The sequence below is a fragment of the Aotus nancymaae genome, unplaced genomic scaffold (genome assembly GCF_030222135.1).
Source record: "Aotus nancymaae isolate 86718 unplaced genomic scaffold, 86718_ANA_hifiasm-v0.15.2.pri h1tg000067l, whole genome shotgun sequence".
Lineage (NCBI taxonomy): Eukaryota > Metazoa > Chordata > Mammalia > Primates > Aotidae > Aotus > Aotus nancymaae.
In genome coordinates, this window is record NW_026988482.1 from 22,638,488 (window position 1) to 22,657,517 (window position 19,030).

The window sequence follows — 19,030 nt, forward strand, 5'->3', positions numbered from 1 at the left end:
AATATTCCTGACCAATTAACCATATCCAGAATACCTAAGAAAAATTCGGCCAGGTGCAGTGGCTCACGCCTGTAATCCCAGCACTTTGGGAGGCTGAGGCAGGCGGATCACAAGGTCAGGAGTTCGAGATCAGCCTGGACAACATGGTGAAACTCTGCCTCTACTAAAAATACAAAAATTAGCTGGGCGTGGTGGCGAGCACCTGTAATCTCAGCTGCAGGAGGCTGAGGCAGGAGAATCGTTTGAACCCGGGAGGCAGAGGTTGCAGTGAGCCAGGATTTTCCCAACGCACTCCAGCCTGGGCGAAAGGGCAAGATTCCATCTGGGAAAAAAAAAAAAAGAAAGAAAAATTCAGCCAGGTGTGGTAGCTCACACCTGTAATCCCAGCACTTTGAGAGGCTGAGCTGGGAGAATCACATGAGTCCAGGAGTTCGAGATCAGCCTGGGCAACAAGGTGAGACTGCCTCTACAAAAAAAACAGAAAAAATTATCCGGGTGTGGTGGTGCACACCAGTAGTTCCAGCTACTCGAGAGGCTGAGGTGGGAAGATCCTCTGAGACCAGGAGCTCGAGGCTGCAGTGAGCTATGATCAAGCCACTGTACTCCAGCCTGGGTGATTAAGCCAGACTCCGTTTCAAAAAAAAAAAAAAGAGAACAAGAGAAAGACCAATGGGCAAATTTTTGAAAAGGCAAAAGGACAGCCAAGTGGTCAATAAAGCTGCTCAACTTAATTATCAGCAACTAGAAAATAATGCACTGTAACCACAAATCTACTAAATAACCAAAATGAAAAAGACAAAAAAATTCCAAGGACTGGTGAGAAAGTAGATAATTAGAACACTTGTACACTGTGGGAGTATAAATTGGTAGAACTGCTATGGAAAATTGTTTGGCAGTATCTACTAAAGCTAACCATCCTATGATGTAGCAAGTACACTAAGAACATAACCAACAGAAATATCTATGTTTACCAAAAGAAATATATAAAAACATTCACAGCAGCACTATTTATAATAGCTCTAAGCTGTAAATTACCCCAAAAGCCTATCAAGGACAGAATAAACAAAAAAACTGTAATATATTCCCACAACGGAGTACTACACAGCAAGGGCTGGCAAATTATGAAACAGCTATCGAAACACAATAAAGGTCTCACTTTTTACCCAGGCTGGAGTGCAGTGGAATGATCACTACGTACTGCAGCCTCCAACTCCTGGGCTCAAGTGATCCTCCCACCTCAGCCTCCTAAGTAGCTGGACCACAGGCGTTTGCCACCATGCTAATGCTAATATTTTAATATTCTGTAGAGATGTGGTCTCACTATCTTGCCCAGGCTGGTCTTGAACTCTTGGGCTCAAGCAATCTTCCCACTTCAGCCTCCCAAGACAATTAGCCACACACGGTAGTACATGTCTAGGCTAAGACAGGAGGACTGCTTCAGCCCTGGAGGTCAAGGCTGCAGTGAACAGTGTTCAGGACATCACCCCAGCCTGGTAACACAGTAGGGTACCATCTCGAAAAAATAAAACTTAAAGTTTTACCAGTACACAGTCACACTCATTCATTTATGTATTGTATATAGCTGCTTTCATACTACATTGAGAAGCTGTGACAGAGTCCATAGAGTCTACAGACCTAAAATATTTACTATCTATTCCTTTATTTATTTATTTATTTATTTACTTATTTAGAAACAGGATGTGTTGGCCGGGTGCGGTGGCTCACACCTGTAATCCCAGCACTTTGGGAGGCCGAGGCGGGTGGATCATGAGGTCAAGAGATCGAGACCATCCTGGTCAACACGGTGAAACCCCGTCTCTACTAAAAATACAAAAATTAGCTGGGCATGGTGGCGCACACCTGTAGTCCCAGCTATTCGGGAGGCTGAGGCAGGAGAATTGCTTGAATCCAGGAGGCGGAGGTTGCGGTGAGCTGAGATTGCGCCATTGCACTCCAGCCTGGGTAACAAGAGCGAAACTCCGTCTCGAAAAAAAAAAAAAAGAAACAGGGTGTCACTATGTCACCCAGGCTGAAGTGCAGTGGTGCAATCTCGACTCACTACAGCTACAGGGGCCCTCCCAAACTACAGGAACTACAGGGGCCCTCCCAAACACCCGGCTAATTTTTGTAGTGACCGGCTTTTGCCATGCTGTCCAGGCTAGTCTGAAACTCCTGGACTCAACCAATCCACCCACCTCGGCCTCCCAAAATGTTGGGTACACGCAGCACACTGTCCCTTTAAGAAAAAATTTATCAGCCCCTACACAGCAATGAGAATAAACAAATTGCAACTATAAGCAATAACACAGAAAAATTTGAGGCCTGGCACAGTGGCTCATGCCTGAAATTCCAGCACTTTGGGAGGCCTTGATGGGCAGATCACTTGAGGCCAGGAGTTCAAGACCAGTATGGCTAATACGGTGAAACCCCATCTCTACCAAAATACAAAATATCAGCCAGGCATGGTGGTGCACGCCTGTTAATCCCAGCTACTTGAGAGGCTGAGGCATGACAATCTCTTGAACCCAGGAGGCAGAGGTTGCGGTGAGCCAAGGTCATGCCACTGCACTCTGGCCGGGGGGACAAAAGAAAAAAAATTTTTTTTTACAAATGTAATGTTTGCCTGCATACTTCTAAAATGTAAGTCAGCTGGGCACGGTGGTGTAATCTCAGCACTTTGGGAGGCCAAAGTGGGCAGTTACCTGAGGTCAGGAGTTCAAGACCAGCCTGATCAACATGGAAAAACCCTGCCTCTACTAAAAAACACAAAATTAGCCAGGCGTGGTGGTGCATGCCTGTAATCCCAGCTACTCAGGAGGCTGAGGAAGGAGAATCACTTGAACCCGGGAGGCAAAGATTGCAGTGAGCCGAGATCATGCCACTGCACTCCAGCCTGGACAAGAAAGCAAGACTCTGTCTTAAAAAACAACAACAAACACAAATGCAAGTCATGACAAACAGATGTCAGTCAGCTAGGCATGGTGGCTCAAAGCTGCAATCTTAGTACTTTGGAAGGCCAAAGCAGAAGGACATCTTCAGTCAGAGAGCTCAAAACCAATCTGGGCAATATAGCGAGACCCTGTCTCTACCAAATTAGAAACTTAAAAATTTGGCCAGGTGCTGTGGCTCACACCTGTAATCCCAGCACTTTGGGAGGCCAAGGTAGGCTGATCCCTTGAGGTCAGGAGTTTGAGACCAGCCTAGCCAACATGGTGAAACCCCATCTCTATTAAAAATACAAAAATTAGCTGGGTATAGTGGTGCACACATGTAATCCCAGCTGTTCAGGAGGCTAAGACAGGAGAATCGCTTGAACTTGGGAGGCGGAGGCTGCAGTGAGCTGAGATCAAGCCACTACACTCCAGACTAGGTGACAGAACGAGACTCTGCCCTCCCTCCTCCAAAAAAATACAGGTGTGGCAGAATGTGCCTGTGGTCCCAGCCACTTAGGAGGTTGAGGTAGGTGGACCAGTTGAGTTCCGGAGGTCAAGGCTACATTGCACTATTACCACACCCCTGTACTTCACCACAGCCTGGGTGACAGAGCAAGGAAGTGTCTCAAAAGAAAGAAAGAAAGAGAGAAAGAGAGAGAGAGAGAGAGAGAAAGAGAGAGAGAAAGAAAGGCTGGCTGAATTATCTCAAATTAATTAAGACTAAAAATACAAAACTAAATAAAGTATGCGGTGTTGGACTGGATCTTATAAAAGACATTTTTGAGACAACTGACGAAATGTCAAAACAGACTATATGGTAAATAATGGTATTATATCAAAGCCAATCTCCTAAATTTGATCACTGTATTTGCTAGGATAAAGCCCGTGTTCTAAGGTGATCTGTCTTCAGTCTTAAGCCTTCCCAGCTATTCCCTCCCTGCTAGATAGGACTCGATGGATGATGACAACTCAAGTGACTAAGACTGATGATTTCTTTCACATAAAAGTCATCCTTTTATTCTTGCTTCCAAAACTTAACATGCTAATCTCTGCTTTCTCCTTCATCCATTCCACGAAGTCCTAAAATCAGCATGATTCTGGCAAAACAATACCATTCTCACATACAGATCATAAAATGTTCAATAAGAGACATCCTATTTGCCAAATTCAATAATTTTCCCCCATTTTTTTTTCTTTTGAGACAAAGTCTCACTCTGTTGCCCAGGCTGGAGTGCAGTGGCACAATCTCAGCTCACTACAACCTCCATCCCCCAGGTTCAAGCGATTCTCCTGCCTCAGCCTCCCAAGCAGCTGTAATTTTTTTTTGTATTTTTAGTACAGACAGTGCCTTAATAGGTTGGACAGCCTGGTCTCGAACGCCTGACTTCAGGTGATCTGCCCACCTCAGCCTCCCAAAGTGCTGGAATTATAGGCATGAGCTACTGTGCCCGGCTTGTTTTCTCCTATTCCTTTGCCACAGAACATTTTTAGAAGCTCAGAAAGAGGCCTATTAGGAAAAATTGTTCAAAGTGAAACTTGAAGACAATAGGTTCCTCTTAGTCCTCTGCATTGACTCCTCCCCTCCCTCTTCTCAGCTGCTATAGGTACTCCCCAGGGAATCATTATAAAACCAGTGATCAAGTCCAACTCCTTTTCTGACAACTATAAGCCACATCTTATTAACTTCATGTTCCAAGTGGTTTATTCAATCAAATGAAAAGATTGTTGAAGTGACAGTCCTCCAATTCCCACCCTTTCCATTATACCAGACCGACCAAGGTCATGAGAATCCCTGCCATGAGGTCAGTCACACTTATCAGGAAGAAATTCCAAAGTGTCAGAAAGAAATAGCTTATGAACTGTGACTCTTCTAAAATATCCCAAAATAGTATGCCCAGTTCAATCATACCACCACATTTGTTAGAACTGGCTGTGACAACATTTTATGTTCGACGTATTTACAGGTGTTCCACCAGATCGCGTAACAATTGAAAATAAATTTAGAAAACACTGAATGAGGCTGGGGACAGTGGCTGACGCCTGTGCTTTGGGAGGCCAAGGCAGGAGGATCACCTGAGGTCAGGAGTTCAAGACCAGCCTGGCCAACATGGTGAAACCTGGTCTTACTAAAAATATAAAAATTAGTAACTGGGCATGGTGGCTCACACCTGTAATACCTGCCTTTTGGGAGGCCGAGGCGGGTGGACCATGAGGTCAGGAGATCGAAACCATCCTGGCCAACACGGTGAAACCCTGCCTCTACTAAAAATACAAAAATTAGCTGGGTTTGGTGGCGTGCACCTGCAGTCCCAGCTACTCAGGAGGCTGAGGCAGGAGAATCGCTTGAACCTGGGAGGCAGAGGTTGCAGTCAGCCAAGACTGTGCCATTGCACTCCAGCCTGGTGACAGAGGGAGACTCTGTCTCAAAAAAGTGTGTGTGTGTGCACACGCACCCACACACGCGTGTGTGTGTATGTGTATATGTGTATACACACACATATTTATTGGCCGGGTGCTGCAGCTCAACCTTCTGGGCTCAAGAGATCCGCCCACCTCAGCTTCCCAAGTAGCTGGGACCACAAGCATGTGCCACCACAGCTTTATATATATATGTATATATGTGTGTGTGTGTGTGTGTGTGTATATATATATATGACATATACATAATATTTTTTTTTAATTTTTTTTGTTGGGGAGGTCTCACCATATTGCCCAGGCTGGTCTCAAACTCCTGGGCTCAAGGACTCTTGTAGTCTCAGCCACTCAAAACACTAGGATTATAGGCATGAACCACTGCACCCAGCCTTTTACTTAAAAAAAAAGAGAGAGAAAGAGATGGGATTTTGCTCTGTCATTGAGGCTAGAGTGTAGCAGTACTACCGTAACCAATGGTTGCCTCTAACTCCTGGGATCAAGTGATCCTTCTGGCTCTGCTCCCAAGTAGTTGGGACTACAAACACATACCACATGCATAACTAATTTTTAGTTTTTGTGATAAAAAAGGGTCTCGCTATGTTGCTCAAGCTGGTCTCAAACTCCTTGACCCATGTGATCCTCCTGCTTCAGTCTCCCAAGTATTTTGGGTTACAGGCATGAGCCACTGTACCCCAGCTAAATATGTACTATTCATTGTACATTAGCCATACTTCAGCAAAGTTGGAGGAGGGCACATTATAGGAAGAGACAGAGAGAAAAACATGAAAAAAGCAAAGGAAAAAATGTTGATAAATGAAACATCAATCAAATAAATAATAAGTACAATGCCAGTGAACTCAGGTTTCTACCGGTGAATCTAGATGGTACGAAGTACAGGCTTGCATTAAAGCTAATCATATAGCTTTCCAGAGCCTAGCCACCACCAGGTCCAGCATGCCCTATGCCTGGAACACTTGTCCATGTCTCCAACACAGCAGCCCATATTTTGCAGCCTACTGAGCTCTATCTAACTGGTCATACTAGATCATGTAGGCTCACTGCCCTACCACATGAATTATAAAGGCCAGAGGAAGGCCAGGCGCAGTGGCTCATGCCTATCATCCCAACACTTTGGGTGGCTGAGGCGGGCGGATCACCTGAGGTCAGGAGTTCAAGACTGACCTAACCAACCTGGTGAAACCCAGTCTCTATTAAAAATACAAAAAAAATTAGCCAGGTGTGGTAGTGGGCGCCTATAATCCCAACTACTCGAGAGGCTGAAGCAGGAAAATCACTTGAACCCAGGAGGTGGAGGTTGCAGTAAGCAGAGATCACACCACTGCACTCCAGCCTGAGCAACAGAGCAAGACTCTGTCTCAAAAAAAAAAAACAGTAAAATAATATGAATAAATAAAGGCCAGAAGTTAACTAATTAGGTTTCTCAAAGATTTAACTCTTTTTCTACAGTGATTTGTTTTATTCACACATATATGGCTGAGTGGTTCAGTTAGACTACTTGCTTTCTCCATGTTTGCAGATATTTCCTCCATGATCCCCAAGTTACAAGAATGTCTATGACTTCATTAATACAAAATTCAAAAAAAAGTAGAACTATATTATGTTATTCAGGGATGCACACTAATATGGCGATACCTATAAAGAAAAGCAAGAAAAAGATTCTCTCTGGGGGAAAAGAGTAGTTTATGGATGGGGAAGGAATATATACGTTTATTAGGGTTGTTAGCAATGTTAGGAATTTCTGATCTGGATTGTGGTTAAATGGGTATTCTGTTTATAATTATTTAAGTCAAAATTTACTTTACTCAGTTTCTGTATATTTTATAATAGAAAGGTTAAAAAAAGAAACTAAACCATTATTCCCCAAGTTTCCTACACTATTTTGCTTAAACAAGTGCTTATATTCTACTTTCATCAGAGTTCTAAGCTACAAACTCAAATGTTCACTTCAAATATATATATAACACTCATGGTCTCCTTCCTAGTCCCATGTTCCCAAAGACAGTATCTCCACTCTGAAATTCATACGATGGCAGAGTCAAGTCAGGTCAGGAATATTCTACATTTTTCCTCTGATTGCAAACTATTATTATTATTATTATTATTTTAGAAAGTCTTGCTCTCTTGCTCTGTCGCTCAGGCTAGAGTGCAGTGGCATGATCTCTGCTCACTGCAGCCTCTGCCTCCCAAGGTCAAGCAATTTTCCTGCCTCAGCTTCCCAAGCAGCTGGGATTACAAGCACCCACCACCATGTCCAGCTAATTTTTTGTACTTTTAGTAGAGAAGGGGTTTCACCATGTTGGCCAGGCTGGTCTCAAACTCCTGACCTCAGGTGATCCGCCCACCTCAGCCTCCCAAAGTGCTGGGACTACAGGCGTGAGCCACCGTGCCCAGCCCAAATGATTAAATTTTTTAAGTGCAATGACAGGTTTACAATTTTGGGCACAAGGGTACATGTTGTCAGGATCTCCTGGGGCTGTGTCACGTAAAAAAAGAAAAAAAATTCTTGGACATCTCCCAAACACAATTAAAATCCAATTACTTGAGACTCTCACTTAAGCTTCTACTCTTCTTACTCTCAGAGCTTTGTTTTTTTAAACACAGATGCTTATAATATAGTTTAAAAGGCAGAATATCTAGATCTGAGCCAGCAGTTTTCTATGTTAAAAAAAGAAAAAAAATAAAATAAAAGGCCGAATAAAAAAACAGCTCTAGGTCAGGCACTGTGGCTCACGTCTGTAAACCCAGGACTTTGGGAGGCCAAGGCAGGAGGACTGCCTGAGCCTAGGAGTTCGAGACCAGCCTGGACAACATGGCAAAACTCTGTCTCTTAAAAAAAAAACAACACACACACACACACACAAGCTGGGTGTAGTAGTGCATGCCTGTAGTCCCAGCTACTCAGGAGGGTGAAGTGGGAGGATCACCTGAGCCTTGGAAGTCGAGGTTGAGGCTGCAGTGAGTTGAGATCATGTTACTGCACTCCAGCCTGCTGAGTGACAGGGTGAGAGACACTCTGTCTCAAACAATGAAAAACAGCTCTTATTATTACAATTATGTTTATATTATGTATGCACATGTACTAAAACCTTGGAGGGCTTGTGGAAAAATTAGAAACTTTACTTGTAGTGAAGGTAAAATATATTTCTTTTTTCTTTTATAGCCACATATTCTTAACAATTTTTTCTTCTTTCAATTCATACGTCTGCTAATGCAATATACCTTTAGCCTTAGCCTTATGAAGTGCTTGATTCTTTCTAAATCTCTCAGCAATTTTTTTTTTAATTGAGACAGGAGTTTCGCTCTTCTTGCCCAGGCTGGAGTGCAACAGCACCATCTCAGCTCACTGCAACCTCCACCTCCTGAGTTCAAACGATTCTCCTACCTCTCAGCCTCCTGAGTAGCTGAGATTATAGGTGCATGCCACCATGCCCGGCTAATTATGTATTTTTAGTAGAGACGGGGTTTCTCCATGTTGGTCAGGCTGGTGTCAAACTCCAGACCTCAGGTGATCTGCCCACCCCGGCCTCCCAAAGTGCTAGGATTACAGGTGTGAGCCACTGCACCTGGCCATCTCTCAGCATTTGACCGAACATGAGCCAGCTGTCTGACATCCAGCAAGACTTGGGAAGTTACTATATAAAGTTCTACTCCGATTCTTTTTAAAAAAAGATTAGTCCAAATAGTGAACTTTTTTTTAAGACAAAGTCCCAGCTCACTGCAACCTGTCTCCCAGGCTAAATGATCCTGCTACCTCAGCCTCCCAAGTAGCTGGGACTACAACAGTGCATGCACCACCACACCCAGATTAATTTTTCTTGTACTCTCTGTAGAGACATGGCCAATGTTGCCCAGGCTGGTCTCAAACTCCAGGGCTCAAGAGATCTAACCACCTTGGCCTCCCAAAGTGCTGGGATTATAGATGTAAGCCACTCCCAGTGGCCCAGCATAAATTTTTTTTTTTTTCTTTTTGAGACAGAGTTTCGCTCTTGTTGCCCAGGCTGGAGTGTAATGGTGTGATCTCAGCTCACCGCAACGTCTGCCTCCCAGGTTTGAGTGATTCTCCTGCCTCAGTCTCCCAAGTAGCTGAGATGACAAGCATGCTCCACCATGCCTGCTAATTTTGTATTTTTAGTAGACTGGGTTTCTCCATGTTAGTCAGGCTGGTCTCAAACTCCCAGCCTCAGGTGATCCACCTGTCTCAGCCTCCTAAAGTGCTAGGATTACAGGAGTGAGCCACCACGCCTGGCCCAGCATAAATTCTTATACCGTAATACTAATTACTCAGGGAAAAAACTTTTTAAAGTATATGTTTTTTTTTTTTTTTTTTTTTTTTTTTTTTTGAGACAGAGTCTTGCTCCGTTGCCAGGCTGGAGTGCAGTGGCACGATCACAGCTCATTGCAACCTCCACCTCCCAGGCTCAAGTGATTATCCTGCCTCAGCCTCCCGAGTAGCTGGGACTACAGGCACGTGTTACTATGCCCAGTTAATTTTTTTGTATTTTTTAGTAGAGATGGGTTCCACCATGGTGGCCAGGATGGTCTTGATCTCCTGACCTCATGATCCGCCCGCCTCACAAAGTATATGACTTTTATGTCTCACTGAAAGATTCTTTGCTTTGTTAATTACCCATGTCATCAAATTTTGTTTTACACCATTACAGATTGTATCAATCCCTTTCATTTGGGAAAATGATAAACACCATTTTGAGAAGGCAAGTGCATCTGGTCCCAGTGGCACGAAACCAGGAATTATTTTTAAGTATGGCTTATGAATAAAAATATTATTCCCTAATATTTTAAAATCTGGAAGTAAGTAATGATTTAGTTCCCGGGACTCAGATACCCGACAAATAACATTTTCTGTAAATACCACTTTTGAAAACACTCATACATTCCTACTTAGGAATCCCAATATAATTTCAATCATAATATGTAAAATACTTTATATAAAGTAATAATTTTATTCTAAATTACAAGTTACAATTAATAAAGTAGATTGATTGCAAACTATTGAAAACTTTAATCAATAGCTAATTTGATAATTCTAGCCCAGTTCATGATGTAAGAGAACAGGAAATGAATACTGTTTAGCTACAAAGGAACTTGGAACTTTTAAATGTTTCACACATAAAATATATCACACACACACATCCTACAGAAAATGATGATAAAACAAATGGGTAAAATGTTAACACAACTATAGATTCAGAGTGAAGGTATAATAAAAGTTCTTCATACTACTCTTATAAGTTTTTACTTTTAAGTATGTTTAAACTTGTGTTATAAAAAACATCAGGTGATCAGGCTCGGTGGCTCACGACTGTAATCCCAGCATTTTGCGAGGCTAAGGCAGGTGGATCACCTGCAGTCGGGAGTTCAAGACCAGCTTGGCCAACATAGAGAAACCCCGTCTCTACCAAAAATACAAAAATGAGTCAAGTGTGGTGGCAGGCGCCTGTAGTCCCAGCTACTCGGGAGGCTGAGGCTGAAGAATCACTAGAACCCAGGAGCTGGAGGTTGCAGTCAGCAGGGATTGCGCCACTACACTCCAGGCTGGGAGACAGAGTGAGTCCATCTCAAAAAAATAAGAAAAAAAAAATCAGACACATGGTTCAGAAAATGAAACTGTACTGATAATCCAGCTGAATAGTTCCACTAGCAAAAAAAAAAGCATATTCAATATCTAAAAATTTATATATAAATTATATATACTTATATATAACAATGTTAATATATAATATAAATCACAGAATATTAATATGAAATAGCTATTTTTAAAGCTGAAAATGAAATCAAAATAGAATGATCTTGCTATACAACTGTGGCTTAAACTAGCACCCAGTAACTTCCTAATCTGTTCCTCTAATTCAGCCTTTTCTACGGAACCCCACATGTATCCAAGTACTGATGGGATTTCATTTTTTTCTTTTTTTTTTATTGGAGACAAGAGTTTTGCTCTTGTTGCCCAGGCTGAAGTGCAATGGTGCAATCTTGGCTCACTGCAACCTCCGCCTCCTGGGTTCAAGCAATTGTCCTGCCTCAGTCTCCCAATCCTATCATCATGCCTGGCTAATTTTTTTGTATTTTTAGTAGAGACAAGGTTTCACCATGTTGGACAGGCTGGTCTCAAACTCCTGACCTCAAGTGATCCACCCACCTCGGCCTCCAAAAGTGCTGGGATTACAGGCATGAGTCACCGCACCCAGCTTTTTACCCCCCCCCGAGAAGGAGTTTTGCTCTTATTGCCCAAGCTGGAGTACAATGACGCAATCTCGGCTCACTGCAACCTCCGTGTCCCGAGTAGCTGGGAGTACAGGCGTGCACCACCACACCTGGCTACTGTTTGCATTTTTAGTAGAGACGAGGTTCATCATGTTGGTTCAGGGTGGTAACGAACTCCTGACCTCAGGTGATCCACCTTCCCTGGCCTCCCAAAGTGCTGAGATTACAGGTGGAGCCACCATGCATGGCCACCCAGCTCTTTTTATAAAATGGAGATAGAGTCTTGCTCTGCGGCTCAGGCTGAAGTACAGTAGTACAATCATAGCCCACTGCAGCCTTATTAACTCCTGAGCACCAACAATCCTCTCATCTCAGCCTCCCAAGTAGCTGGGACTACAGGTGTGTGACACCACACCCTTTTTTTTTTTGTAGAGAGGGGATATCGCTATGTTTTCCAGGCCGGTCATGAGCTCCTGGTCTCAAGAAATCTTCCCACTTGGCCTTCCTACAGTCCCAGGTCCTCGGGAGGCTGAGGCAGGAGAATCGCTTGAACCCGGGAGGCAGAGGTTGCAGTCAGCCAAGGTTGCAGTGAGCCAAGATTGCGCCATTGCACTCCAGCCTGGACAACAGAACAAGACTCTGTCTCAAAAATAAATAAATAAATGATAGAATTTAAAAAAATAAAAAACCCAAAATTGACTAAGCCATCTTCTACTTTCCTCTGTGATGTGGTTTCCCATGACCTTCAAGATAAAATGCACACTTCTATCATAGTAAACCAGTCCACTGATTCTGGCCCATCTCTCTGATTGCCCTCTACCTACCCTCAGCTCTAAATGTGCTGAAATATGTACAACTACCTTGAAGTACCCTATTTTCTCAGACCTTAATGCTTTTATGTGTTGCGACCACTCCCTGAAAATCCCATCCTCTTGCACTTAGCTCAAGAACTCATATTCAACTTTAAAGACTCAATTCAAATGTCCTTTTCCACAGAAACATTTCCTGAGATCACCAGGTAAGTCAAAGGGTCTATTCACACAGCTCATTAGATAGTGAGCCCCCTGAGGATGAATAATATACTATGTTTGTTTGTATTCTTAGGACCCTGCACCTAATCAAATTCTTAACATTTGCTGAGCTCAAATCAGTGGAGAAAAAGGAGTCCTTTTGCATAAATTTTTCTGGGATAACCAGATAACTAAAGGAAAAAACCAAAAATGAATCTGCCAGTTCTCACACTAACTGCCGGGGTAAATCCTAAATAAATCACAGAGTTAAATGTAAAAATAAAGTTGGGCATGGTGACTCACATCTGTAATCCCAGGAATTTGAGAAGCCAAGGTGGGAGGATCACTTGAGCCCAGGAGTTCAAGACCAGCCTGGGGCCAGATACAGTGGCTCACACCTGTAATCCCAGCACTTTCGGAGGCTGAAGCAGGTGGCCAAAGTGCTGGGATTACAGAGTCTCGCTCTGTCACCAGGCTGGAGTGCCGTGGCACGATCTCCACTCCCTGCAATCTCTGCCTCAGCCTCCTGAGTAGCTGGGATTACAGACGCGTGCCACCACGCCCAGCTAAATTTTCTGTATTTTAGTATTTTTGTATTTTAGCCCAGCCTCTCAATTATATTTGAAAGATCAGTAAATTGTTCAACAATTTAGTGATAAACAATAGTCCCCACAAGAAAAGGTCTAGGCTGCCAGGCGCAGTGACTCAAGCCTATAATCACAGCACTTTAAGAGGCCATGGTGGGCGGATCACCCAAGGTCTCTTTCGAGACCAGCCTGACCAACATGAATAAACCCCATCTCTACTAAAAATACAAAATTAGCCAGGCGTGGTGGCACATGTCTGTAATCCCAGCTACTCAGGAGGCTGAGGCAGAAGAAACGCTTGAACCAGGGAAGCAGAGGTTGCATGAGCCAAGATCAAGCCACTGCACTCCAGCCTAGGCAACAAGAGTGAAACTCCATCTCAAAAAGAAAAAAGGCCTACTTATCATAGGTTCATACAGGCAGCTAACAGCAGGCTGGAAAAAACAAAAACCAAAATTAATGAATTAAATTAAAAGACAAAAATTATGAGAAAACATACAACAGACAATTCCTGAAAATCTAATAATTGTAAAACCTGTTCAAAAATATAAATAAAGGAGCATAAGACAGCATAGGCTGGGCACGGTGGCTCACACCTGTAATTCCAGGGCTTTGGGAGGCCGAGGTAGGCGAATCACTTGAGTTAAAGACCAGCCTGGCCAACATAGTGAAATCCCATCTCTATCAAAAATACAAAAATTAGCCAGGCGTGGTGGTGCATGCCTGTAGTCCAAGCTACTCGGGAGGCTGAGGCAGGAGAATCGCTTGAACCCAGAAGGTGGAGGTTGCAGCGAGCCAAAATCACTCCATTGCGCTGCAGCCTGGGTGCCAGAGCAAGAGTCCATCTCAAAGTAAATAAATAAATAAAAATAAATATAAATATAGCAGAGATGGGCTGGGCAGAGTGGTTCACGCCAGTAATCAAAGTGCTTTTGGAGGCCAATGTGGGAGGATCGCCTTGAGGCCAAAAATTTGAGACCAGCCTGGGCTACACAGCAAGAGCCCATCACTACAGAAATTTAAAGTCACTCACACACGCATGGTGGCACATGAGTGTAGTCCCAGCCTCCTGGGAAACTGAGGTGGAAAGATGGCTAGAGCCCAGGGGTCAAGGCTGCAGTGAGCTGTGATCACACCACTGCACTCCAGCCTGGGAAACAGAACAAGTCCCCATCTGTACACAAAAAAATAAAACACACAATTGCAAGGACACCAAAATTATATTCTCACACAAGTTCAAGAGGATATCACCTACAAAATGCAAAAATTCCACAAAACAGGCCAGGCATGGTGGCTCACACCTGTAATCCCAGAACTCTGTGAGGCCAAGGCAGTCAAACCACAAGGTCAAGAGATGAACACCATCCTGAACAACATGGTGAAACCAGGTCTCCACTAAAAATACAAAAATCGTCAGGCATGGTGGCTCACGCCTGTAATCCCAGCACTTTCGGAGGCCAAGACGGGTGGATCACAAGGTCAAGAGATCGAGACCATCCTGGTCAACATGGTGAAACCCTGTCTCTACTAAAAATACAAAAAAAATTAGCTGGGCACGGTGGCATGTGCCTTTAATCCCAGCTACTCAAGAGGCTGAGGCAGGAGAATTGCCTGAACCCAGGAGGCGGAGGTTGCGGTGAGCCGAGATCACACCATTGCACTCCAGCCTGGGTAACAAGAGCAAAACTCCATCTCAAAAAAATAAAAAATTAAAAAAATACAAAAATCAGCTGGGCATGGTGGCACATGCCTGTAATCCCAGCTACTCAGGAGGCTGAAGCAGGAGAATCGCCTGAACCCGGGAGGCAGAGGTTGTGGTGAGCCCCGATCATACCATTGCACTCCAGCCTGGGCAACAGGAGCAAAACTCCGTTTCAAAAAAAAAAAAAAAATCCACAAAACAGTATTCTAGCCAGAAGACCTGTATCAGGAGAAAACATGGAGAAGACTCGGTACAGCAGAAAGAATAGGGAACTGCAACATAGTAAAATATTGTTAAGTCTTCACAATCACTGTTGCAGCATTTAATGCAAATGTTATATGCCTCCAAAAGAAGCTTCCTACAGTTAAAAAGTATTCTATAACTAAAATTCTGTTGAGGTTTTTTTTTTTTTCTTTTTAAATTCTATATGCTAGCAGCAGCAAAGGAAAAAGCTGGACGTTGCACCTGAAAACAACTGAGGATGCCCAAATAATTATAAGTTGATGTACTTACAGGGAGTTTAGTGAAGGCCGGGTTGGTGACGTGCTTCCCAAAGGCATCTTCCTGGAACTGAAGAAGCTGTACTACCAGCCCAGCCAGCGTTTTATTGGTAGGAGCATCCGCATGAACGTACTGCAAGATAAAGACAGGCATCCAGAAACTAGTATCATTTTTGCAGGCAAAAATGTTGGCTTACTTCCTAGTAACTACTAAGTACTTACACTGTGGAAAATTTATTCATGTCTGAGACACACTCTGTGCTATAAACAAGCTTACAAAAACAAATACATTTTTTGAGACAGAGTCTCACTCTGTTGCCCAGGCTGGTGTGCAATGTCTCAATCTCGGCTGACTGCAACCTCCACCCCCCACCCCAGGTTCAAGCGATTCTCCTGCCTCAGCCTCCTGAGTAGCTGGGATTACAGGCACGTGCCACCACGCCCGACTAATTTTTGTGTTTTGAGAGACAGGGTTTCAACGTCTTGGCCAGGCTGGTCCAAACTCCTAACCTCGTGATCCACCCGCCTCGGCCTCCCAAAGTGCTGGGATTACAGGCATGAGCCACTGCGCCCGGCCACATGTGTGCATTTAAAAATGGTTAAGATAGTAAATTTTTCTTTTGAGACAGAGTTTCACTCTTGTCACCCAGGCTGAAGTGCAGCAGCGCAATCTCAGCTCACTGCAACCTCTATCTCCTAGGTTCAAGCAATTCTCCTGCCTCAGCCTCCCAAGTAGCTGGGATTACAGGCATGCACCACCACGCCCAGCTAATTTTGCATTTTTAGTAGAGATGGGGTTTTTTGTTTTTGTTCTTTTGCTGTAGCAAACCTTTGAACACCCATCCAACATATCAAGGTTAATGTGGTATGTTTCTATTACGATAATTTTTTTTTTTTTTTTTTTAAAGATGGGGTTTCACCATCATGGCCAGGCTGGTCTTGAACTCCTGACCTCAGGTGATCCACCCACCTCGGCCTCCCAAAGTGCTAGGATTACAGGCGTGAGCCACCGCACCCAGCCCTCGATAATATTTTTTAGATTGAGTAGAGTATAGCCAAATTACATCAGCTGCAGAGTCTTTAATTATTATGCTTAAGACAAACGGTATACGATTTCTGCTGCTACCAATGAAACATGCAGAATGTAAAAAGGCAATCATTTACTTTTTCATTTTTGAAATGGGGTCTTCTTCCATCACTCAGCCTGGAATGCAGTGTAGTGATTGTGGCTTACTGCAGCCTAGACCTCTTGAGCTCAAGCAATCCTCCTGCTTTAGCCTCCCAAGTAGCTGAGACTACACTACAAGTGCGTGCCATCATGCTTGGCTAATTTTTACATATTTTTTTAAGAGATAGGGTCTTGCTATGTTGCCCAGGCTGGTCTTGCACTCCGGGGTTTAAGCAATCCTCCCACCTAGGCCTTACCAAAGTGCTGGGATTACAGGCCTTAGCCACAGCACCTTGCCAAGACAATCATTCTTACATCTTATTACAGTCGCAAAATTATTACTTGTTGAGGTGCTCTGGCTTTCCACTGTAAAGAAAACAGGATGTAGTTAACTGCTAAAACTGCTATTTTATTAAAACACTGTATTTCACATGAAATCATTTAGAACTGGGTAAAATCTAGTCAGCTGCCTGTTGCATGGCCCAAAAACTAAAAATGATCTTTACACTTTTAAATGGTTGGGAGGGAAAATTTTTAAAAGAATATTTCGGGCCAGGTGCGGTGGCTCATGCCTATAATCCCAGCACTTTGGGAGGCCGAGGCGGGTGGATCACGAAGTCAAGAGATCGAGACCATCCTGGTCAACAAGGTGAAACCCCATCTCTACTAAAAAATACAAAAATTAGATGGGCATGGTGGCGCACGCCTGTAGTCCCAGCTACTTGGGAGGCTGAGGCAGGAGAATTGCTTGAACCCAGAAGGTGGAGGTTGCGGTGAGCCGAGATCGCGCCATTGCACTCCAGCCTGGGTAACAAAAGTAAAACTCCATCTTAAAAAAAAAAAAAAGAATATTTCATGACACATGAAAATTATATAAAATTCAAATGTCAGTGTCCATAAAATTTTACTTAAGTACAACACATTCATTTACGTATCATTTATGGTTACTTTCATTTAATAGCAGAATTGAGTAATTGCAACTGAGACTGCACAGTCCACAAAGACTAAAATATTTACTAACTGGCCCTTTACAGACAAATCTTGCCTATCTCTTTCCTAGACCATTCCATTTTTATCCTTCTAAAAAAGGTACTTATTTTTTTTTTTTTTTTAATTTGAGGTGGAGTCTCACTCTGTTCCCCAGAAGGGAGTGCAGTGACGTGATCTTGGCTCACTACAACCTCTGCCTCCAGGGTTCAAGCAATTCTCCTGTTTCAGCCTCCCGAGTAGCTGAGACTACAAGCACATGCCACTGTGCCTGGCTAATTTTTATATTTTTAGTAGAGACACATCTTTCACCATGTTGGCCAGGCTGGTCTAAAACTCCTAACCTCATGATCTACCCGCCTCAACTTCCAAAAGTGCTGGGATTACAGGCATGAGCCACCGAGATGGCCAAAAAAGCTACTTCTTATATTAAAAGTAGCTGGGTGTGGTGGCGCACACCTATAGTCCCAGCTACTTGGGAGGCTGATGCAGGAGAATCGCTTGAACACAGGAGGCGGAAGTTGCAGTGAGCCAAGATCATGGCACTGCAATCTAGCCTAGGTGACACAGTGAGACTCTGTTTTTTTTTTTTTTGAGATGGAGTCTCGCTCTTGTTACCCAGGCTGGAGTGCAATGGCGCGATCTCGGCTCACCGCAACCTCCGCCTCCTGGGTTCAGACAATTCTCCTGCCTCAGCCTCCTGAGTAGCTGGGATTACAGGCACGCGCCACCATGCCCAGCTAATTTTTTGTATTTTTAGTAGAGACGGGATTTCACCATGTTGACCAGAATGGTCTCGATCTCTTGACTTTGTGATCCACCTGCCTCGGCCTCCCGAAGTGCTGGGATTACAGGCGTGAGCCACCGCGCCTGGCGAGACTCTGTTTTAAAAAAAGAATGTTCTATAAAATTTATACAGCTGGTCGCGCAGGCTCACGCCTGTAATCTCAATACTTAGGAGACTGAGACAGGTGGATCACAAGGTCAGGAGATCGAGACCATTCTGGCCAACATGGTGAAACCCCGTTTCTACTAAAAATAGAAAAAATTAGCCAGGCATGGTAGCATGCGCCTATAGTCCCAGCTACTCAGGAGGCTGAAGCAGGATAATCACTTGACCCCAGGAGGTGGAGGTTGCAGTGAGCCAAGACTGTGCCACTGCACTCCAGCCTGGGGGACAGAACAAGACTTTATCTCAAAAAAAAAAAAAAAAATTCTATATGGGGGTTATAGCCACGAAGTGACACATTTATATCAGATATGAATCCAACACTGGAGACAAGTTTCATACAACTTACATGCTTTAAAAAGCATACAAGATGTGAATTCTGTTCTCAGGCTGGTATTGCTGTTATTAAAGAAAAAAAAAATCAAGATGTCAATTGTGGCCAGTCTCACCTGCTCACATCTGTAACCCCAACACTCCAGAAGGTTGAGGCAGGTGGATCACCTGAGATCAGGAGTTTGAGACCAGCTTGGCCAAGA

General features: G+C 43.8%; 1 protein-coding gene across 2 annotated transcripts in view; it reads right to left on the reverse strand.

Moving 5' to 3' along the window:
• The window catches only part of SMARCC1 (SWI/SNF related, matrix associated, actin dependent regulator of chromatin subfamily c member 1), a 202,799-nt gene that overhangs the window by 170,915 nt on the left and 12,854 nt on the right, over positions 1-19,030 (reverse strand). The window contains exon 2 of one of the 2 annotated variants that reach the window (XM_012473838.3): positions 15,404-15,523. In XM_012473838.3, coding sequence (XP_012329261.1) covers positions 15,404-15,523 — 120 coding nt within the window. Of the gene's footprint in view, positions 1-15,403; positions 15,524-19,030 lie in introns of those variants that run through there. The other variant, XM_064367033.1, reaches the window with a different exon arrangement.